The 23,300-nt window shown below is 33.2% G+C and overlaps 1 protein-coding gene and 1 pseudogene across 7 annotated transcripts in view; both read left to right on the top strand.

Moving 5' to 3' along the window:
- ST18 (ST18, C2H2C-type zinc finger) overlaps window positions 1–23,300 on the top strand; it is a 261,551-nt gene that overhangs the window by 157,190 nt on the left and 81,061 nt on the right. For all 7 annotated transcript variants that reach the window (XM_023530033.1, XM_023530031.1, XM_023530034.1 and 4 more), the window contains 2 exons: window positions 7,717–7,771; window positions 9,842–9,872. In XM_023530033.1, coding sequence (XP_023385801.1) covers window positions 7,717–7,771; window positions 9,842–9,872 — 86 coding nt within the window. The remainder of the gene's footprint in view (window positions 1–7,716; window positions 7,772–9,841; window positions 9,873–23,300) is intronic.
- LOC111738999 lies at window positions 1,645–1,762 on the top strand (annotated as a pseudogene).

Here is a 23,300-nt window from a genome sequence, read left to right as displayed (position 1 = left end):
AGATGATGTGCTGCTGTGTGCTTATTCGGATGCTAATGAGTTTGACATTAGGGAACTCAGAGGGTTTACAGCTACTCCCTTATGTGATTCAGTTCTTTATTGGCAATCTTTGAGAAAATAAATGAAAAATGTATTGCTAATAAATACATAACACGATAGGGTATTAGACAAAAAGCCATTACTTTCTGGATTTAGAAAGAGCTTTGCTCACCAGTGTGACTGTTTTCCAGGATCTTTTGTTTTAGGTTAGAGTACGGCAAACAAAGGGGAATAGGCAGGTGGAAAGCTTCAGAACTCTTTCTGAACTGAGGGCGAAGTAGAATAAGCCAAACACTTTTGCAGAGAAAGACTTTTTTTTTTTTTTTTTTAAAGTTGCAATCAAACACAAACTAAGAATGCCCAGGCTCCTGTGCTACTTTTCAATTCTTACATCATGTGCCGTAATCTGCTCTATCACTTGAGAGAGTTTTATCTATATTTTCCCCCAGGAACTACAGTTGCTGACTTGAGTTGAAGAAGCAGCTGCTTAATGTCTGGTCAAAGCTTACAAGTAATACAGAGATCTATGCTTAAAAAGCTGTGCACTTTAATCTATTGCAAAGGATAAAATACAGGACGAGAGAAATCTTCTGCAAGGAAGGTTGGTGGCGTGTGTTTTAAAATACCAGAACTGCCAGATGTAAACATTTTAAATGTGCATTGATATACATGATATTTGTATAACTAGCCCCTCTCTAGAATACTGAGTGTGCTTCACTGAATTTCAAAGTTTTCTCTCAAAGGTCGAGTGACCTGAAGACAAATTCTGTTCCCATCCCTGGGACCAAATAGAAGTGATGCAGCTCTGTGTATTATGTCTGAATGCAGAGTAAACCAAGGGTAAATTGTTACCATGGGAAACAGGTTAAAACTCTGGCAAAAAGCGTTAGTAGCATTTTATAACAGGTTCATTAAAGAGAGCCCTAAATAACAAAAAGATGAATTTTGAATCTTTTTTGTGATTTCTTGAGAGTAGCGCAATCTTGTCTGAACTTCTTTTGGTACTTAAAAGTAAACTAACAGTAATAGGAGAGTCTTTCTTATCCAATTTCCCTAGTAAACTGAAGACATAGATATATTAGTAATAAAGACAAAGATAAATTTGGCTTACCTTTAAAAATGTAAAAATCTGTTTACCATTAATATATAGCATAAAATTTTTCATTTTGTTTATAGTATAGTCCAACCAAATTATAGGTAAAAGTGTCAATGTATTATTTATTGTTCACCCCAGTGTTTATTATTGATCTTCTGTGTAATTTGTCCTACCTGATATGTTTCCTTCTTTTATTTTTTATCTTAATAGTATGAATTTTAGGATTTCTCACTGAAGTGAACAAAGATATTTAGCCACTTTGACGAAGCAGGGTAACCAAGTTGGCATACAAGTTACCTGGAAAAAGAAGTAAGACAACATTTTTTATTAAAAAGTAGAGTATATTGAACAAAAATGAATCTAAGCAAAGCATTTATGTATAGGTTCTCCTGTATAACAGTGCTTTATCTCTGTAGATTCTCTATGAAAAAAAAATAGTTAGTGCTGAATTTAGAATTGTAATTTTTGTCAGAAGCATGTTCACTTTAATATTTAAAAATATTAAACAGGTCTATGGCCATGCCACCCTGAACAAGCCCGATCCTGTCTGATCTCTGAGGTAAGCAGGATCGGGCCTGGTTAGTACTTGGATGGGAGACCACCTAGGAAGACCAGGTGCTGTAGGTGTGAAAAATAAAAAGAATAAGGGATTGTAAGTTGACAAGGTCCTTGCAATCTGTGAGGTCAACCAAGGGTTGCCTCGTCTAAAAAAATAAATAAATAAATAAAAATAAATATTAAACAGATAAAATCCTCTGAGCCTACAAACCTTTTATATGTTGAATGGTATGTGTTATTTGCTTACATATTTGTCCTTAAAAGTTCAGTATTAAAATAGTTTTAAAAATTTAATTTGATTCATTTGTATTAGAAATTAATTTACTTGAGGATTAAGAGTAAATAAGTAATATATCTCAAAAGCATGTTTTAGAAAGCACTATCAATGATTTTTAGAGTTAATTCCTATAAACACTGAAAAGAAATTGGATTGTCCTTGAGAAAAAAAAACTATTTAAAATAATTTATCCTATATAGAGAGGAGCTTGTTTGCTAACATTTACATATTTTGCAACACATGTATCTCAAAATATCAGCAAGAAAAAAAATTAAGGCCCTTTTAGGGTGTTACTTACTCTGAGTTATCTTTAAGCAGGGCATGCAAAAAAGAAAAAAATACCAAAAAAAGGTCTCCAAAAACATAAAGCCGGCGATTGCCCCCTTATGTCACAAAGCTGTGACTCAGAGGCCGTGATACGGCGACTAATAGAAATCTTTGGCACACGTTGGCTACCTAAGGGAATAATAGAACTATTTGCTGGAGTCGTTTGGCAAAAGGACACAAACATATGGCTTTGGTTTATATTCAGCATTGCCAGTTGTGCAAAGTTACAGAATAAAGTCTACAACAGCAGTGACAAATCAGCAGTGAGAAGTGAGAATCGAAATAGATCAGTCTCCTTATAAAGCTACCCAAGTGGCCCCAGGTCTAAGATTTCTTTTATTGCAGTGCATTTCCAAGTGACTCTAGGAAATTACCTCATCTGTGGGAAATGTACATGCATTTGGCCCTCAGGAAGAGCTATTCCCAGGGAACTGTACTTAATCTGATAGCGGATTGAATCTACTTCTTCCTTTAGGTGCAGTGTTTGTTGGGGGTGGGAGGAATTAGGGGAAACAAGGGGAGTATCATAAATTTAAAGGGTACAGATCATGCACTTTTCAGCTTTCTATACAGAGTCAAAGACAGTATAATAACAAACAGGAACAGAGTTGAAATCAGGGATAGTATGCCCTAAATTAAAAATTCAGAACTTTTTCATTTTATTTAGGATAAAGGATTCAGAAAAGGTTCAGAAAATTATACATATGTTGTCATGGATAATATAAAAAAACATTTTATATTAGTTTAGATTTTTTTTAATGTTTATTTTCTGAATTACTCTTCCTGAGTGATTAATAAATATATGAAAAGCCAAAAAAGTAAAAAGAGGGTAAAAACAGAAAAAAACGTACTTGAACATTATCTTAGTATTTCTCTCAATAAGTCAACTAGTCTTTTAGTGTCACAACTCATTTTCCCCATCTTTTCCTTGTGTAACAGGGAAACTTTTTTGCTGCTCTTCTGGTCTGATCAAAAGCCATGTTTAAACAAAATAATGCCAGGATTATCAAAAGAAACGACACTCAATATAGAGTTCTTTGTTCTTTAATCCAGCCACATTTCATTCCAAAGTTCTGGCATCATCTAATTGTTTCATTTTCTGGGTTTAGCTCTTTCCAACTTCCTGAGTCTTTGTCATTTTTAAAAAATTGATCTTTGTGAAGGAAGCTTCCACAGAGAGTTAAGGGCTCATCACAGAGAGGACCTGGAACCTCTTCTTGGTAGCCATAGAACTTCCTCTCACCATTGCAGTGAGTTCCCCAGGATTGAAATGACATTGTACGAGATTAAGGTGGCACAACATACAAAACTGCATTGTTAGTTCAAATATCTTAGGAGAGGAACACAATAAATTCTTGCTAAAAGTGGAAATTATTGCAAGTTGAATGTATATGAAGAACTTTTCAAATTTAAAGAAATTTGCATGAGACTATATATATCCAGATAGTATTAAGATTGACTGTATAAGAATTTTGAGAAAATGTTCTCAAAACATTATGATAACTATGGCTTTTTCTTCTATTAAGAAACTCAAGACTTCTTATAAAAAATAATAAAGATGTTCATGATTAGTTTCTGTTGAAGGAAAAATAAAACTTAAACATTTCCAAGAGATTTGCTTTATCCAGGTCTTAAGAAGTAATTAAATATATACTGGGATATTTTTGTTACCATTTAAGTTAAAATAGGATTATGAGTGAAAAATAAAATCAAAGGAACTAAATCTCCTCCCATACCAGTAATTTACCTGTGTGAATAAAAGCTAAACTGAATTTATGAATTCTGCATCCTGCTCTTTGAATCTCTCCCTCCCACAAAGTGGCAATTCCAGAACTCTCTCTTGAGCCCAAGAAAAGGCACCAGATGTGTGCATGGGAGTGATGTGGACAGGGGATCTGATGATTTCCCCTTACATAAGCACTAGTAAGAAAAGTTGGTCAATTACAAGTAACTAGGAAATTACTGTGTTCACCTGATATATGTTTATAAGTATATCAAGATCTTAAATGAGAACTTTCCAAATTCAACTAAGTAGTTAAATTTTATTTTATGGTCATTTTTCCTCTTCACGGTCTATCTACTTACTTTCATTGTTTGTTCTTGCATGTTTTTCCTCCAAGTTTTGCTTCTTGCCTTCTTTATTTTATAATTTTCATTCCCTCTTGTCATTCCCCTGGGAGAGTATTGACTCCTCTCTCTAGAGAACTAGGGCATAAAGTGTGTTTAAAGTTTTCTTCGTGGCTTTATTATGAATTACATACCAAGCAAGAAACACTTTTTTTCCTTTTTAAATAAATATTATATATAACATATCTATACTCATAAGTTAAATAAACTTTCCTTAATGTAGTTTCAGATCAGGAAAAATAAGAGTGGTAAAGTGTACCTTTAATATTCTTATCTCTATTAAGAAGTAAGTTGTCAGAGCCAGGAGGAGCCATTATAGGAATCTTAGAAAATGTCTTGTTCCCGTCCATAAACAGTGGAGGTAGATAAAGGCCCTAAAAACCTGGATAAGGACAACTTTTTTAGAAAATTGTATTTCTGTTTTGAGAAAAGAAATAACTCATTAAATTTTACAAAATCAAACGCAGACTTACAAGATCATTTGGGACTTACACAGTAAAGATGATCAAGTTTCCTTTTCCAATAGAAAAAAGCAGTGTTCCAATGACAAGTATAGTGTTAAAGATTGCAGCACATGCTATTTATGTCGATGTCATGACTCATACCATAATTGTGTGACTCTTTTACAACCCCAGGAGCATTTGAAAGGATGGTGATCCCCACCTCACCCCCAGGTCTTAATACATGTACTGAAGTAGAAATCTCTTTCTACCCTTGATTAACTATTACCCAAATGAGGTACCCACTGAATGTGAAGTTTGATTTTTATAAAAATTAAGTCTACCATTGGCAATTTATTGAAGTTCATGAGAATAATTCAAATGAACAGTTTTAGAGGACATTCAAGGTTTTAGAGGACAAAGATTTCAATTTGAGATCCATGAAGAGAGCAAGCCATTTCATAAATGCTAAAACCTTTCACCCTCCAAAAGAAAGGCACATGTGCTTTAAGTTTCTGATGTTGTTATTTCCCAACAAGCTATAAGACATGACCAGACACTAACTTCATAACTTTTGTTATTCTTCAGGTGTGAGGGAGAGAAGGAGGGTGACATAGATAAGTTGTATATTATGGCCTTGTTCCATTTTGCTCCTACAACTTGGCCCACAAGTTAAATCCAAAAACTTATTTTTATAAATGAGTATCAGCTTTTACAATATTTATATAAGACATATATGCTACACCAACAAGAGGACAGTAGCTTCACAAAATACAATTATGAGGCCAGCATTCCAAACACAAACAGAGGTCCATGAATATTTATGCATCTGTTCCAATGGCTTTAATGGGAAGGTGGCTGCCTGGGCTGATGGCAGAATGGTCAGGTCCTTGGGTATCTGAATTGCAAAATAGAATTAGTCTTAAAGCTCTTATAAAGAAGGTTACATTTAGGTAGCTTTCTGAAACTTCTATTTCTGCCTACTGGTACTCTGCAGGGTGTGCTTCATTTTTGGTAAAGAAACTCATGGAGCTCAACATTCACTTGCCTTTTGAGGGAATTTTTCAGAGTGGTTAGGAGAGCCAGTAGCACCTGTGCACAGGATAACATTAGACTCTAGTTGAGTTGATGCTCACCCACGGGAATAGCTTCCCCAGAAATAGTTGATGGTTTTCATCATTTTAACCCTCATGCTACTAATCAAGTTATTTGTTTAGCACATGGAGAGGAGTTTGCATGAGTTGAACCACTTTATATGCAACAGAGATATTCACAGAGAAGGAGGATTTTACAACGCAGTGCTCACCATCCTGAGCAAACCAAGCTGTTTTAATCCTAGGCGGAGTCACATTTTCTCATAAATTCATGTGGTTTTAAAAGAGGAAAATCTACAGGGAAAAAAAATTACCTCTCTTTTATCGTTGTTTTCTCTTAATTGTAAAATATTCATAACAATGAACCACTTTATTTAGACTAAAGCAACTGCTGTTCAGCAAAAGCAGTGAACGCTTTTTGTTTGCTAATTTAAAAAAATCAGTTCAATGATTGGTATGGTGTTTATTATGAAATGATGACAAAAGAGTACTGGTGGTTTTAACAGTTTTAGCTTATGAAGGCTGTCGTTAATTTTGTCTGTAGTGTTGCAGGTGAAAAAATGCACAATGGATAAATAGTCTATATTGGTTTAACTGAACATAATATATAGTGTGTTCTGGAGTTGTTTGTCTCAATAGACTATAGTAATCAAAAGTAATGAACCTATTATGTGCAGGACCTTGGAGAGCGTCAAATGGCAGTAAAAGTGTGGCACATAAAAGGTTTATTAAAGGAAATTAAAGTCCATCATTGCCACACCTGCTCCCCTATTATAAGTCTATGGCAGGTCAGTGCCTTCAATCACAACTCAGCCTCCGAGAGCAGACATGCATCTCCCGTTACCATTGCAGTGGCACAGCATCCACGCTAGTATCAAGATTTAAGGATGAGATCCACGGAGAGCGCCTTCTGCCTGCTCCTGGTTTTCAACTACTTTCTATTTAAGAATTCCTTCTAATAACGTGTAAAAGTGAATTAAACTAAGAGATTATTAGGAGATTCTAGTGAAATAGATGAGTGTATTCAGATCAGAATCTTTCTCCATGTGGACAAAAACAATAGGCTTTTAAAGTCTTTGCACCCCTTTGATAATTTATTTGATTACATTTAAAATATTTAATAATGGTGTTTTAAGAAATTTGCTACAGACACACACAACACTCAAATCTCACCTTCCTTATAGATTTAAATGATGATAACCAATATTTATTCTGGAATTCTGAGAGTTAGTGTATATTGTTGAGGATCAACACTTCCAATGGTGTTATGAAATGGGGGCATTTCAGCATTTTGCCTTCATGTTGCACTTTTACACAGGGAATTATTTTTTCTGACTTAGTAAGAGGCATGTATCATAAAGGATCTAGAAATGCAAAGGAATTGGGCTTTAGTAAACCAGTCCGAAACCTTTTGGTTTGGCATTTGAGGTGTCTCCTTCACAAACACCATTAATCAGACAACTCTTAATTCTATATTTGTAATGCTGGAAATGTTTGAATCATTAGCAAATACTTATGGAAAAGGACAGTTGCCCTATTGTCACTGTTTCCTCTGGTTCTAGCATCTATAGAAGTATTTCCCAAAACTCATGGAGTGTGAAGGTAGTCACAGATATATCCCTGCAGGGTCAGAATGCTATTCAAGAGCACGAGAGGCTACTGCATTTTTCAGAATGACCTTCAGGATTTTTAATGACATGTTTTTATATTTTTCTCAATGTCAAAGGAATGACCTCAGGATTTGTGTTCATGTTACAGATGGATGCAGAGGCTGAAGATAAGACGCTGTGTACCCGCTCTAAAGGAACTAAGGGTGAGTTAGCAAGCAGGTTCCATGACACTGTGCCCACCACACCATGAAATACGGGAGTTCCAGTGCTCAGTCCCTAATGTGTAGTCAGAATGATTACAACGTCCTCAGGGCTTCCTTTTCTTAATCAAGCTAGAACATTGGATCATGGCATTGAGAGGCAAAATATGAACCAGGATGTAAAGGACTCAGAAAAGTCCAAATGATGTATGACGCTAATCTTTACAAAATGCAATCATGATAGACTTGAACATCATGCAAAACAACATAAGGGTCAGTGAGGGAAGAATGCTTCATGTAGACCTTCAAATTTTTGAAGTGACCTTTAATGGCCAAGGGAAAAGACCAAATTGTTAGTTTATTGCCAAAGCAGGTTTTGATTTTTATGTTATCTGGTTTAGTGGCTCCCAATCTAAACTTAGTTCAAGTAAAATGATGATGTTTGTTTTTTAACTATCCCTGCTGGGAATTTCCGGCAGCTCTGAAAAGAAATGTTTGAAAGGTTTAACTTGCCGGTTATCCCTCCCTTTTTGTAACCAACAGATGGTAATGTAATATTGAAATATAAACAGGCCCTTGATGATCTAAACATCTGGAAAACAGGATTGACTGGCAATAATACCCCTTAAGGAAAATAACGTTTATTATAATTAGCTATATTTTTGTGACCCTTAATTCTAAATGGAAAACTGTAGATTCACTGTGGCCTCTGAAAACACTCTAGGTAACTGTTCCTCATCTCAGTCTTCTCACGGTCAGCGTTGCTGAGAGGAGCTGAATCAGGTAGCAATTGTACAATATTTTGGAAATGTTTTGAGATTTACAGGTGGAATCAGATGGAATGCTTTAGTTAACCATGCTTATATATGTAGTCAAGGTAAATAATTCCTGTTTGACTAAAGTCCAGAATTTTAAAATTTTCAATAAATTCCAGGATGACTTTTTTCAGTTAAAATGTAGCCATGGTTATTATTAACCATGATAACCAAAATGCAGAATAATACTGTGCAAGATATGGAGCTTTACCTAAACAGAAATGTTTCACTATATTATTTTCCAGTTTTAGTTTAAGTAACTTTTAAAGTAATTGCATTGGATAGTCTAATATTTGGAATGCAGTTATTCCTAAACATTAGGTTTTTATTCAGCAACGTTTTCAATAGAATACAAGTTTAAGAAAAACAGTTTACCATTATTTAGAATAAGCTCACATGCCATAAATATTAGCGTTCTAGGGACTGTATTTGGATTATTTGAATCTCTTGTTTAGATTCCTAAAAACACATTACTCTAGCATACTTTTAAAATGTGGCTCTTTAATTTGCAATTCTTTTTGGACTTCGAATTCTTTTGGCACATACATATACACTCTTAAATAGAGCCAAAATGTTCTCCAAGAAATGAAACAACTGTTTCTCATGTAGCATGAGTAATTTTTAAAACCACGTGTTGTCTCTCTCAATATGCTGCTTATCCTTGTGTAGGCAGGTATTTATAAACATGAACTTCTTTAGTTCCCATCATTTCAGTCAGAAAAATCAAAGCTCTTTTTTCTATGAATGTCTTATTTTAAAAATGATGTTGATATTAACATGGGTAAAGCTTAATCTTCTCTTTCTCTGTGAGTAAAGTTTATGGAATAAAATCTTGGGGCATATTTATTAGTAAAAATTTTGCTGCTTTTATTTATAAATTTGTTTAATGTCAACAAAAATGTAAATAGGATTCTTTTGAAAATTTTTCTATGAACAATAAAATTAGTTAAGTTGATTTAAAAAAAAATAATTCGAGTCCTTTGTGCTCCTGTAATTGTTTAATGAATCTCTAAAGACAGATATTTGGAAAGTCCAATTCATGATGTCAAGTTCCCAAGGTCACCTAAGGCACTACATCTAGAATTATCTGTTCTGGACCATATTCATTTGTCCAAAGAACCAGAACCAGAAAAGATTAATCCATCTTGTGGGAAATTAAGTGGAGTCTGTACTAACCATTTATTGATCATTATCTCTAGATGGCTGAAAAGTTTCAATCACAGTTTTCAAAATTATAAACTGATTTTTTTTTCAACAGTGCCAATGGATTCTCTAATCCAGGAGCTCAGGTAAGGTTTGCCCTACATTAATTTGGGCAAATATTTCCCTACAATATTTTCTAATATTGACTTGATTTAATTATTAGAAAGTTTTGTACTTTTTAAGCTTCAGAATCCCTGTTTTAGTACGAGGAATAAGCCAATGGGCTTATTTCACATAGCCTTTGTCTACACACTGAAGAAAAGGAGAAAGGAGAAACTATTGATAACCAAAATAATTCAAGCTACTATTGTGATAACAAAAAACAGCAATATTTTGCCGTAATGTGAGTAATTTTTCACTTTTCTCCATGGAGTGTATGCACAACTTGCATGTGGTTTGTTTATGCACTGAAGAACTGAGCTGTTTATCTGTGAACTTGATTAATGGATGACTCATCCTAAATCCTCTACTTTTTAAAATAATTAGATAATTCTATCAAGTAACCACATGATTTTTTTTTTTAATGTAGACATTTGAAAATAATGTAACTGATAGGTTTTTGGGTGGATCCAAGCATTTCCTGTAATGCACTTCAGGTAATATTCTGAAAAGTCCACTTTAATGGGTTTTGCAGAATAAACTCTAAGTAGATTTTCTTTCACAATATCTTTGTGAGGTATAGTTTTTTAAAGTACATATTTAAATAGAAACACATACTAATGATACATTTTCTGCACTGATGATATCTTTTAGTGAAATTGTGTCAGGAACAAGGTAAGTCCCTTGTCTCCTCTAAATTTGCTATCGCAAACCCAGAAAGACCCAAATCCACTATCTAATCTACCCTTATAAAAACAACAGTGGTCTATATTTGTTTCTTAGGAAAATGTTTGAAAACTGGAGGATGTGTAATAATGTCTAATACACACTGAAATTCATAATATATATGTTATCAGTTTACATAGTTATTTTTCCAAACAACTGTGCTCTGTGATTTTCTGAAGCAGAGCTATCTTAATTATTTCTGTGTTCCACATGATTCATTCTGTCATTGTTGGTTCACCTACTTAGTAGAACACATATCTATCAGAATTGAGGACAAGCTTTCACGCTGATGTTCTTTGTGTAAATTCGTTAGTAGGGAATCCATGGTCCTCCCTACATTATCAATTTTGTCATTGAGAATTTTTAGATTTTAAACTACTTTATAAGAGCAGAACATATAGTACACCCCCTCACTGGGGCAGGAGTAAATGAATTGTCTGGCTCATTTAAATTCTTGTTTATTAAATCTGTTCTCATTTAAAATTCTTACCAGTTTAGAGACTTTATGTCCCCTGCAGAATGATCAAGAGGAGTTTAAAATTATCAAGGGCTCAAAGATCTTTGGCATCTCAAGGAATGGTTTTCTAGTGGTCTACAGTAGAAATAGGATACCTCAAAACTCATGGTCCTCTGCCTGTGTTTTTACTGTGTTTTATTGTGAAGTAACTGTATTTTTAGTCAGTCTTTTTAGGGATTCAAACTATTCGGAGAGAGAAAATAGGATTTTGAGCGATGTGTCTTGAAAAATAACTTGAAAAAGAGAATGCTGAAGGAATAACCATGTGCTTTGCCCTAAGGAGAAATATATAATTCATAGAAAAAATGGAAGGAAGTAGCAGAGAGAAGCAACTTTGTGGGGAGGAAATGTTTAATATAAACTTTATATAATATAAAAATGACTATTTAAGCACTCTATTAGCATTAATAATTATAATAAAACTGATATTATTGAGGTTTTATTGTGTGCCAGAAACTTGGGTATTATTCATCACTCTGTCTCATTTAAACTTCACAGCAATCTTACAAGGTAGAAACTATGAGATTTCCAATTTTCAGATGAAGAAAGTGAAAATAAAGTTTATGTAAATAGTCAAAGATTTCACAACTAGTAAATAATCCAGACTTGTTGCTCAGAGACCAACTTCTCAGCTACCAGGCTATGCTTTCTCTCATACGCAGTTAATACTAACTGTCTAGAAAATAAATTTAAAAAAAAAAGATTTATTGTTCATGTCCTCAGCAGCTGGATTTTAAAATTCTACACTTTAACCCAAATGGTATACCTTTCAAAGCTTAGTTTTCTGAAATTCAAAGAATATATTTTAATTAAAAATAATTTTTCTTATTCTTCTAATTCTCTAGAAATTATTTTATCAAATTTAATTTTGCCTAACTTGTCATTAGACTAACTCAGAAAGCTATGATAATCGCTGAGGAAATTCATAAACAAAACTATTTTACCTATTTTAATAATAAAAATCAGTTTATGAAAATTGCTGATTATTGCTAATTTTATAATTGCTTATTTTCAACAGAATGACCATGGTTAGGCTGAATAGGTCCCAAGTTGTTTCTTAAATGGTTTATGTTGATGCAGATATAGACCCTAGTTATTATTCTATGCAAATCTTGTGGGAAAGTTCTATATGTGTGGAAAGGTTTATATGTATAGAGGTTATACTTTAGTGTCTTTTTAGTTTTATAGAACTTTATCCATTTGCTACAATTGCTCTTGCAATTTATTCCTCAGATTTTTTTCAATCTATAATCCAGAATTGGTTATATGCCTGAATTTTGAGTATCTTAGGAAATGTGGCATATTTTCCCCAGCATAAAAGTTATGGCTTTTTTGTAGAGAACACTGGCAACTTTATTTAGTTTTTCTTTTTAGAATGCATTGGACATGTTATTGCTTCTAGAGCTACCACTTACAAAAATACTAATACAAATGAAGCTAATTTAAATAAACTGTATATTGTTCATGACACTAATAAAAATTGATAGTGACATTCTCATCTTCTTATTATACTCTATGTCAGCTACTATCATCACCATTAAAAAAGCAATTTATAACCACAGGGCCACCTTTAATCATATTCCTTATTAGCATTTCCAGCCTTTCCTTCAACACAATTCAGGTTACAGGTGGTGTTGAAAAAGCTCTCTTGTGTCTTTCTAAATCATGACAATTGTATTATCTTTGCCTATTTCTTTTATTATCATTACTCTGATCCTCATGCTATTGCATCTACTAATATTGGTAATTGTCTCATGTATTGGCAAAGTGTTTTTACACCAGTCCAGCCCCTCTCCTCTAATTAAGAGAATATATTCTAGCTTCTGAAATGGCTTTCCTATGTGACTACTTAGAGACACAAATGAATTCAAGACTCTACTAAGTATATTAGAGTCAAATCCCACTGTCTGTTTATGATCTTATTGCTGTTTACTAATTTGTTGGCTTAAGTTTTGTAATAAAACATTTTAATTTAGTTGTCTTTTTATACCTTATTTTATTTTATATAATTTGTTCCTTCATTTAAAAGCTTATCATCTGGCATTTTCTTGTAACATGTTAAATATGTAACTTGTTAAACATCTTGGAAACTTTAATCCATTAACTATAGATTTAATAACAACATTTAATCAATGTGAAAAATTTGTAACATAGATTTAGATGGAAGGCTTTCTCCTTTTTCTTCTATCTTATTTCATTCACTATAGCCTTTACATCAGACATTTTACTTAATGATTTTTTTCCCAATTTATTTTTTTTAGTATAAAGTTTCCTTAATAGCTGTGATTTTATTGGAACTATTGTTGCACATATTTCTGGAGATGACAACTAAAAAAAATAGAATGGAAAGAAACTGATTTCTATTATCAAGTGTTCCATAAATCTATCAGCAGGGTTAAAAGAAATAAGTAGTTGTAATCACAAGGTTGGATAAAAGAAGAGAGAAAACCTCTTCTTTTTTTTTTTTTTTATTGCTATGATTTCCAAATGCAGTCTTCAGTACATGTCTTGGATATTTCAATGACATACCTACTGTATTTATGTTAGCAACATGTCTTTCTAAATATTATGGCCAAACCTATAAATTAGAATCCAAGAAACTGGTATCTTTAAGAAAATGTGTTTTTCTGTAAGCCACTTTGAAGGAAAAGTGAGACTGATAACCAAAGAAGGTAATAATAAAAACTTAGAACAAGGGAAGTATCTATTTAGGGAATGTCTAAAGTGTCACTGTCCAGTTGCCCACTCTCCTCCACCTTCTTCATCCACACCTTGTGTGATGGGTGAGGCTGGTATTGATCATACAATTTTGAGGCGTGAGACAACTTAATCATTCCAGAGAAATAATTTTGTTTACTTACTATGTTAAGAAAGTATTTTAAAATATATTAGGAAGACTTTCAATAAGAATGAAAATAAAGTTTGTTGTTCAACAAGTAAATTCCATTAACTACAGTGCTATCATATATTTATGTACTTATATACTTTTGTAGCATTTAACATTGAATCCGCTATTGAGTGGGCCTGCAATAGATGCCTATTGAGTGAGTTGTTGAAATATGTACAGTGTCCAATTGGCTCCACACAGCTGTAGAATAGTCAGGACAAATGACATTATCCACATTTATTTTATGAGCCTAGTTTAGGGATGTTAAATGCTTTACACACAGTCTTTGACTAATACGTGACTGAATCAAAGGCATAACTTAGGTCCTGTCTTGTGGTCCAGTACTCATCCCATGCCTTTTCTTACCCCCTGCACTGTATTATCTTCCATAACTGCGAGTACAGCACGTCGTCGTCGTCGTCGTCCTCCTCTTCCTCCCCTTTCTCCTTCTCCTCCTCTTCTTCTAAATTTTTTGAACTGCAATTGACATACAATATTCTGTTAGTTTCAGGTCTACAACATAATGATTAAACATTTATGTAACTTACGAAGTAATCACCGCTATAAGTCTAGTACCCATCTAACATCATACATAAGTATTACATTATTATTGATTATGTTCCTTATGCTGTATTTTATACCCCTGTGACTGTTTTTTGTAACTGGCAATTTGTATTCCTTAATCCCTTCACCTTTTTCACCCATCTCACCAACACCCCTCTCATCTGCAAACATCTCAATATTATCTGTACCTATAAATTTGTTTCAGTTTTGTTTGTTCATGTATTTAGTATTTTAGATTCTGTGTATAAATGAAATCATATGGTATTTTGTCTCTCTCTGTCTGGTTCATTTTATTTAGCATAATATCCTCAAAATCCATTTATGTTGTTACAAACAGTAAGGTTTTATTCTTTTTTCTTTTGTCTGAGTAATATTCCATTGTGTATATGAACCACTTCTTTATCCATTCATCTATCGATGGACACTTAAGTTACTTCCATATCTTGGCTTTTGTAAATAAAGCTATGATGAACATAAGGGTGCAAATATCTTTTTAAATTAGTGTTTTGGATTTCTTTGGATAAATACCCAGAAGTGAAATTGCTGAATACTTCATAGGTAGTTCTATTTTTAACTTTTTGAGGAAACTCCATACTGTTTTCTACATTGGCTTCACCAATTTGCAATCTAACTAACAACGTACAATGATTATTTTTCTCCCCATTCTCACCAACACTTGTTTATTTATTTATTGGTGATAGCCATTCTAACCGTTGTGAGGTAATTTCTTATTGTGGTTTTAACTTACATTTCCCTGGTGATTAGTAATGTTGAACATCTTTTCATATGTCTAATGGATATCTGTATTTATCTTTGGAAAAAAAGTCTATTCAGGTCCTCTGCCAATTTTTTAAAATCAGATTGTTTGGTTTGTTTTGGTGTTAAGTTTTATGAGTTTCTTATATATTTTGGATATTAACACTTCATCAGATGTATCATTAGTAATCATTAGTAATGTATCATTAGTAAATATATTTTCCCATTTAGTAAGTCATCTTTTCATTCTGTTGATGGTTTTCTTCCCTGTGCAAAAATTTTTAGTTTAATGTAGTTTCATTTGTTTTTTTGTTTTTTTGTTTCCCTTACTTGAGGAGATCTATTCAAAAAACTATTACAATGTAAGAGTTTACTGCCTCAGTTTTCTTCTAGGAGTTTTATAGTTTTGAATATTACATCTATGTCTTTAATTCATTTTGATTTTATTCTTGTATATGCTATAAGAAGGTGGTCTAGTTTCATTTTTTTGCATGCATCTGTCCAGTTTTCTTAATACCATCTATTAAAAAGACTGTCTTTACCCCATTGTATATTCTTGCTTGCTTTGTCAGAGCTTAATTGACCATATAGATATGGGTTTATTTCTGGGTCCTCTGTTCTGTTCCATTGATCTATGTCTGTTTTTATGCCAGTACCATGCTGTTTTGATCACTATAGACTTGTAGTATAACTTGATATCAGGTTGTGTGATACTTTCAACTTTGTTCCTTTTTCTCAAGATTGCTTTGGCTATTTAGGATCTTTTGTGGTTCCATATCAATTTTAGGATAATTTGTTCTAGTTCTGTGAAAAATGTCATTGGTATTTTGATAAGGATTGCATCGATTGCTTTGGGTAGTATGGACATTCTAACGACATTAATTCTTCCTATCCATGAACACAGTATATGCTTCCATTTATTTGTATCTTCTTCAATTTCTTCCTTCAGTGTCTTGTAGTTTTCTGAGAACAGATCTTTTACCTCATTAGTTAAATGTATTCCTGAGTAATGTATTCTCTTTTGTGCAGTTGTAAATGAGATTATTTTCTTAATTTTTTTTCTTCCTCATAGTTCATTTTTGGTGTATAAAAATGCAACCAGTTTATAAATATTAATTTTGCATACTGCTACTTTACTGAATTCATTTATTAGTTCTAATAGATTTTTGGTGGATTCTTTATGGTTCTCTTTTATAGTATCATTTCATCTGCAAATAATGACAATTTTACTTCTTCCTTTCAATTTGGATGTCTTTTATTTCTTTTTCTTGTCTGATTGCTGTGGCAGGACTTCCAATACTATGTTGAACAAAGTGGTAAGAGTAGATGGATTTCCTTGTCTTATTCTTGTTCCTAAAGAAAAAGATTCAGCTTTTCATCATTAAGTATGATGTGGTTTTATCCTGTATGTCCTTTATTACGCTAAAGTATGTTCCTTCTATCCCCACTTTGCTAAGAGTTTTTATCATAGATGGATATTGAATCTTGTCAAATGCTTTTTCTGCCTCTTTTGATATGATCAAATGCTTTTTATCCTTCATTTTGTTTATGTGATGTCTCACGTTATTGATTTGCAGATATTGAACCACCCTTACATCTGGGAATAAATCCCACCTGACCCCGGTGTATAATATTTTCAATGTATTGCTGAATTTGTTTACTAATATTTTACTAAAGATTTTTGCATCAATGTTTTGATTTTGTAGTGTCTTTGTCTGGTTTCAGTATCAGGATAATGTAGGCCTCATAAAATGAGTTTGGGAACTTTTTCTTCTCTTCAATTTTTTTTGGAATAGTTTGAGAAAGATAGGTATTAATTTTTTGAATGTTTAAGAAAATTCACCTGTGAAGCCATCTGGTCCAGGGCTTTTGTTTCTTTGGAGTTTTTTGATTGCTGATTAGATTTCTTTAGTAGTTAAAGTCTTTTCAGATTTTCTGTTTCTTCCTGATTCAGCCTTGGAAGAGCATATGTTTCTAGGAATTTATTTATTTCTTCCAGGTTGTCTATTTTTTTTTTTTTTGGCATATAATTGTTCTCCTTATAATCCTTTGTATTTCTATGCCATTGGTTGTCACTTCTCCTATTTCATTTTTGATTTTATTTATTTGGATCCTCTCTCTTTTTTTTCTTGATGAATCTGGTTAATGGTTTATTAATTTTGTTTATATTTTCAAAGAACCAGCTCTTGCTTTCAGTGATCTTTTGTAATGTTTTTTAAAATCTATTTAGTTTCTTTCTTACTGCTCTGATCTTTATTATTTCCTTCCTTTTATTCACTCTGGGCTTTGTTCTTTTTCTAGTTCTTTCGAGTATAAGATAAAATTGTTTATCAGAGATTTTTCTTGTTTTTTGAAGTAGGACTGTATTGCTATAAATTTCCCTCTTATGGGAAATTGTTGCCTTTCTCTGTTCTTTTCTTATTCTCTTGCTCTCTTTTCTTGCATGTTGATAACTTCCTATAGTGTCATTAATTGGATTCCTTTCTCTTTATTTCTTGTATAAGATCTCATAGATTTTTGGTTTGTGATTTCCATGAATTGCTTTGGCTGTCTCATCAATTTTGGGGTTATTGTGTTTTTCTTTTCGTTTGTCTCATGGTATATTTTAATTTTTTCCTTGATTTGGTTGCTAACCCATTTACTGTTTAGTAATATGTTATTTAGCCTCCGTGAGTTTTGTGTTCTTCAATTTTCTTCTTGTTATTGATTTCTACTTTCATATTATTGTGATCAAAGAAGATGCTTGATATGATTTCAATCTTAAATTTATTGAGTTTTGTTTTGTGGCCTAACATGTGGTCTATCCTGGAAAATGTTCCATGTATACTTGAAAAGAATGTATATTCTTCTGCTTTTTAGTGAAATGTCCTAAAAATATTAATTAAATCCATCTGGTTTAATGTGTCTGATTTAAGGCCACTATTTTCTTGTTGATTTTCTGTCTGGATGATCTTTCCACTGAAGTCAATGGGATATTAAAGTCCCCTACAATTACTGCATCACTGCTATCCCTTCTTTAAGTTTTGTCCATATTTGCTTTATGTATTTAGGTGCTCCTACTTTGGGTCCATAGATGTTTATGAGAGTTTTATTCTCTTGTTGGATTAATCCATTTCTCATTTTTAAATGGCCTTCTTTATTTCTTGTTACAGCCCTTGTTTTAAAGTCTATTTTGTCTTATGTAAGTATTGCTACCTCAGACTGTTTTTTTTTTTCCATTTTCATGAACTATCTTTTTCCATCACTTTACTTTCATTATGTGTGCACCTTTGATCTGAAGTAGGTCTCTTGTAGGCAGCATATGTAAGGGGCTTTTTTTTTTTTTTTTTTTTTTTTTATCCATTCAGCCACCTTATGTCTTTGGATTGGGGCATTTAGTCCATCGACATTTAAAGTAATTATTGATAGGTATATAGTAATTGCCATTTTATTAGTTGTTTGTTGATTATTTTTGTTGCCTTTCTCTGTTCTTTTCTTATTCTCTTGCTCTCTTTTCTTGCATGTTGATAACTTCCTATAGTGTCATTAATTGGATTCCTTTCTCTTTATTTCTTGTATAAGATCTCATAGATTTTTGGTTTGTGATTTCCATGTGCTTTATATATACTAAACTGTGTTTATAGCAGTTTATTTTAAGTTGATGATCACTTTAGATTGAATACATTCTAAAATAGCTATGATTTTTACTCACCCCCTCCACATTGATGTTTTGGTCATTATTTTTTTACTTTTTCTCTGTGTGTGTGTGTTTGTGCATATTCCTTACTTTATTGTTGTAATTACACGTGATCTTCCTACTTTAGCCTTTTAACCTTTGTTCTGGCTTTATAGTTAGTTGATCTCCACTACATTTACTAAGTGCTTACCTTTGTCAGTGAGAATTTTTTCCTTTCCAATATTTTTTGATTTATATGTTTTATTTTTTTCTTTTCTACTTAAAGAAGTCCCTTAAGCACTTCTTGTAATACTGGTTTAGTGGTGATGAATTTCTTTAGCTTATTTATTTTTTTTCTTTTGTCTGCGAAAATGTTTATCTCTTCTTTGAAAATATTTCTCTCTCCTGGTAGGAGCAACCAAATCATAGCCTTGCTGGGTAGAGTAATCTTAGTTGTGGTTCTTTGATTTCCATCACTTTTAATATTTCACTTTACTCTCTTCTACCTTGCAAAGTTTCCAATGAGAAATCAGCTGACAGTATGGAAGTTACCTAATACATAACTAACTCTATTGTTACTTTTAAGATTCTCTCTTTGTCTTTAACCATTTTTATTATGCTATGTGGGTCTCTTTGAGTTCATATTGTTTGGGACTCTGCACTCTCTGGACTTGTTTTTACTTCCTTTGCCAGGTAAAGAAAGTTTTTAGTCATTATTTCTTCAAATAGATTTTCTCTTCCTTGGCTTCTCTCTTCTCCTTCTGGTACCCATATGATAAGAATGTTGGTATGCTTGGTATTATCCTAGAGGTCCTCTAAACTATTCTCATTTCTTTTAATTCTTTTTTTCTTTTTGTTGTTCCAGTTGGATGTTTTATGTTACTTTGTTTTCTAGATTGCTAATTTGATCCTCTGCTTCATCTAATTTGCTATTGATTTTCTCTAATGTATTCTTTATTTTAATTATTGTATTCTTGATTTCTGACTGGTTCTTTTTTCTGGTTTCTATCTTTTTGTTAAGATTCTCACTGAGTTCATCTAGACTCCCCTAGGTTCACTGAGCACCCTTATAACTTGTGTTTTGAACTCTATATCTGGTAGATTGCTTGTCTCCATTTCACTCAGTTCTTTTTCTGAAGTTTTGTTCCGTTATTTCAGTTGGGATATGTTTCTCTCCTTATTTTAGCAGAGTTTCATCATGTTCGATATCCCCTGGGAGCTTATTAAAAATGCAGACTCTCAGGCCCAGCACAGATCTACTAAACCTGCATTTTAACAAGACTTCTAAGCTACTAACATGTACATAAAAGTTTGAGAAGCACTAGCTTCTTCTCTACTTGGAAAAACCTTTCATTGCTAATATTCAATGGTTTTGATTGGCAGAAAAGTCGAGGGTCTGGATTTCTTTCTAATTTTCTTGGTCTGTGAATTCTTGGGTTAATGTTAATGAGTGTTTGCATTTCTGTTTGATGAAAAGTAGCAGAAGTTCAAACAAACAATTTTGACATAGTGTAGCAAAAAGCACAAGCCTTGCTCTTCTGCAAGTCTTTGATTTGACCTCCTTTAAGTGTTTGAAATTAACTAAATCTTTCTCAAATATTTTTCGCAGACTATTAGAAGAGAATTTATGTAAGGACACTTTTAAAACACTATTTTATGTGTATCTATAGATGACTCTCTAGTCACCTAGAGCAGTGGTCCCCAACCTTTGTGACACCATAGACCGGTGCTGCTATGAGAATCTAATGCCTGATGATCTGAGGTGGAGCTGAGGTGGTCATGCTGTCTCTGGGGAAGGGCTGCAAATACAGATGAAGCTTCTCTTGTTAGCCCGCTGCCCACCTCCTGCAGTGAGGCCCGGTTCCTAACAGGCCTCGGACTGGTACCGGTCTTCAGCTTGGAGGTTGGGGACCTCCGACCTAGAGTGTATTTTCAGAATATTTAATAAATATGTCTTAAACAAAATCCAAAATCTGTCAACTTATAAATATATCACATGACTGTCTCGCCACTTTAACAAATTAGTAACCGATATGCTGAGGCTCCTTTCAACTTGCTCAGCACTTCACCGTTTATTTGTTATTTTAGTTCATATTTTCTCACTCTAATGTGTTCTTCAGCATCTCTAACACAACACAAAATTATTTAACACTATGTCTTATTTCTCCTCAATTTTCCTTGAAGGAATGCATTAACTTTAATCCTTAAACAGAACACTTAATTTTTTGCTGTTATCTTTTAAGTAAACTATAACCATTAGAAGTCCCATTCTAATTATATTATATGTTTGCAAACAATGTTTCTGACATATTGTAATATTTTTTCTGCTTAAAGCATGACTTAAAATAACTCTATCCCATGATGTTGGCAAATCAACTCCCTACAACTAAAGCATGGCATTCTTTTTGTTTTCAATATTTCCTTACAATGGGTGGCTTCTTGTAACTCTAACAAAAATTCTCACTTAGAATTTGACTGGTTCATGTGGTAGAAAGAACACTGGGATGATAGCAGCCCTAGCTTCTGGGGAACCTATCAGTGACTAGCTGTCTGACCTTGGAAAAGTGTTCAAATGTTAAGTCTTGCTGCCCTCTTGACTAATGAAACTTTTTTCTATATAACACTTTCAGTTCTGATATTTAAATTTACTTCCCTGGCTCCACTCACCTCCCCCATCTCAAAGTATAGCTAAATTTGAACCTCTTGCTGTATTCAAACATATCTTCTGAGTTCATCTTTGCTTTTAAGCTTCTCCTTCGCCACCTTTTCACTTTGATACATATATATTTTTTTGCTTGATCTCTCTCCTTTTTTGACTCCTCTTTGTAGGAGAAAGTAGTTTTGTCTAGGAATCCTACCCCCAAATTTTGTTATTCCAATCTCCTCACCATACTGTTTTCTCCAGGAAATCCTATGCCTAAAGATACTTCTTTTTTTTTTTTTCTTTTTATAAAACACTCTTTCCATCTCAACTGGTTAAAGCTATTCCTTGCAAAATTCTTTCCTTCATCATTTCCTATATGTATTTATCCTTTAAGGCTAATGACTAATGTCATCTCCTCCTGAATTATTCCCACAACCTTCCAGTTTGACTAATACTTTTTTTTACATTTTGTACCCAAAGCACTTCTTTTCTTCTCTTAGAGCATTTATTACTTTGAATCATTGTTATTTCATTATTCATCCATTCATCTGTCCACCCATTCAAAAGAAAGCAGACCTCCCTTTAAGTGTACAGTTTGGCTGGGGAAACAATAAAAAAGGGAGCAAACTATAAAAAAAAATCTTTAATTAATCATATATAATTCTTCCTTTTTGATATACTGATAACATTTTAAGGACGAGAAGTCTCTTTTATTCACCATTGTATCCCTAGTACATGATGTTACTTGAGAAATATTTTATTTTATATTGTCTACCAGTGTTCATTTTTAGAATAGATAACATAATTCATTATAAAGGAATTTTTATTTCATATATTGATTCTCCATAACATCTTTAAAGGGACTGCAACTTTTCTGCAATCTAAATTCTTAGATTATTTTGCTAGTTCTGTCCTTTTAAAGTCAAGACTGTTCAGCCAGCAAAGCTTACACTGACCCCTTAACTACAAACCAGGTTTCTCTAGCTATAATCACTTCCAATTCATTTTTCTATTGCCTATAAGTGTCTTCCTCTACAAATATATTTTATGAAAGTATCAAATATAAAAGTGAGGTGATCTTAATTTTGTTAGCTTCTCCCTTGATCTCATTTGGTCATTTTCAGTCAGGATGAGAAAACAAAGCTGGAAAAGAAATTCATATTGCCTATTTCTGAGTTGCTTATGTGATGGGATCAGACAAGTGAGTCTATGACAGAAGAAGCTTGATGCCACAAGAAAATATGGTAAAGCCACTGCTGGACATGTGAACACTTAGAAGAAATAGACTTGGGCAGCCAGGTACAAAGAAGTATAGATAAGGAAGAATAGTTTGAGGGCTTTCTTTAAATATTCTCACAGTGTTTCTCAACCTGAGGTGTGAAAACTCACTTCATCTGTGGGGGAGAAGCACATGGGGATGCTTCTCAAAGGTGGAATGGGGAATGTGTCTCTAGGGACTCATTTAAAATCAGGGCCAGGGGAGTGAAACTTGTATAAGGAAATGATTGCACTCTGCCCCTGAGTGCTGCTCTCCATCTTTATCCCCCTGTGTGAGAATCACAGAGTAAACTCTGTTCTTCCAGGTTGTCCCTGAGAGAATAGAGAGAATTTAGACTCCTAGACACCTCAAAGTGTTCGTGGTAATTGCTCCAGAGCCTCTGATTAT

The sequence above is a fragment of the Pteropus vampyrus genome, unplaced genomic scaffold (assembly GCF_000151845.1).
Source record: "Pteropus vampyrus isolate Shadow unplaced genomic scaffold, Pvam_2.0 Scaffold45, whole genome shotgun sequence".
In the NCBI taxonomy this organism is placed as follows: Eukaryota; Metazoa; Chordata; class Mammalia; order Chiroptera; family Pteropodidae; genus Pteropus; species Pteropus vampyrus.
Note: the sequence above shows the minus strand (reverse complement) of the source record. Positions and strands in the feature narration are given on the sequence as shown.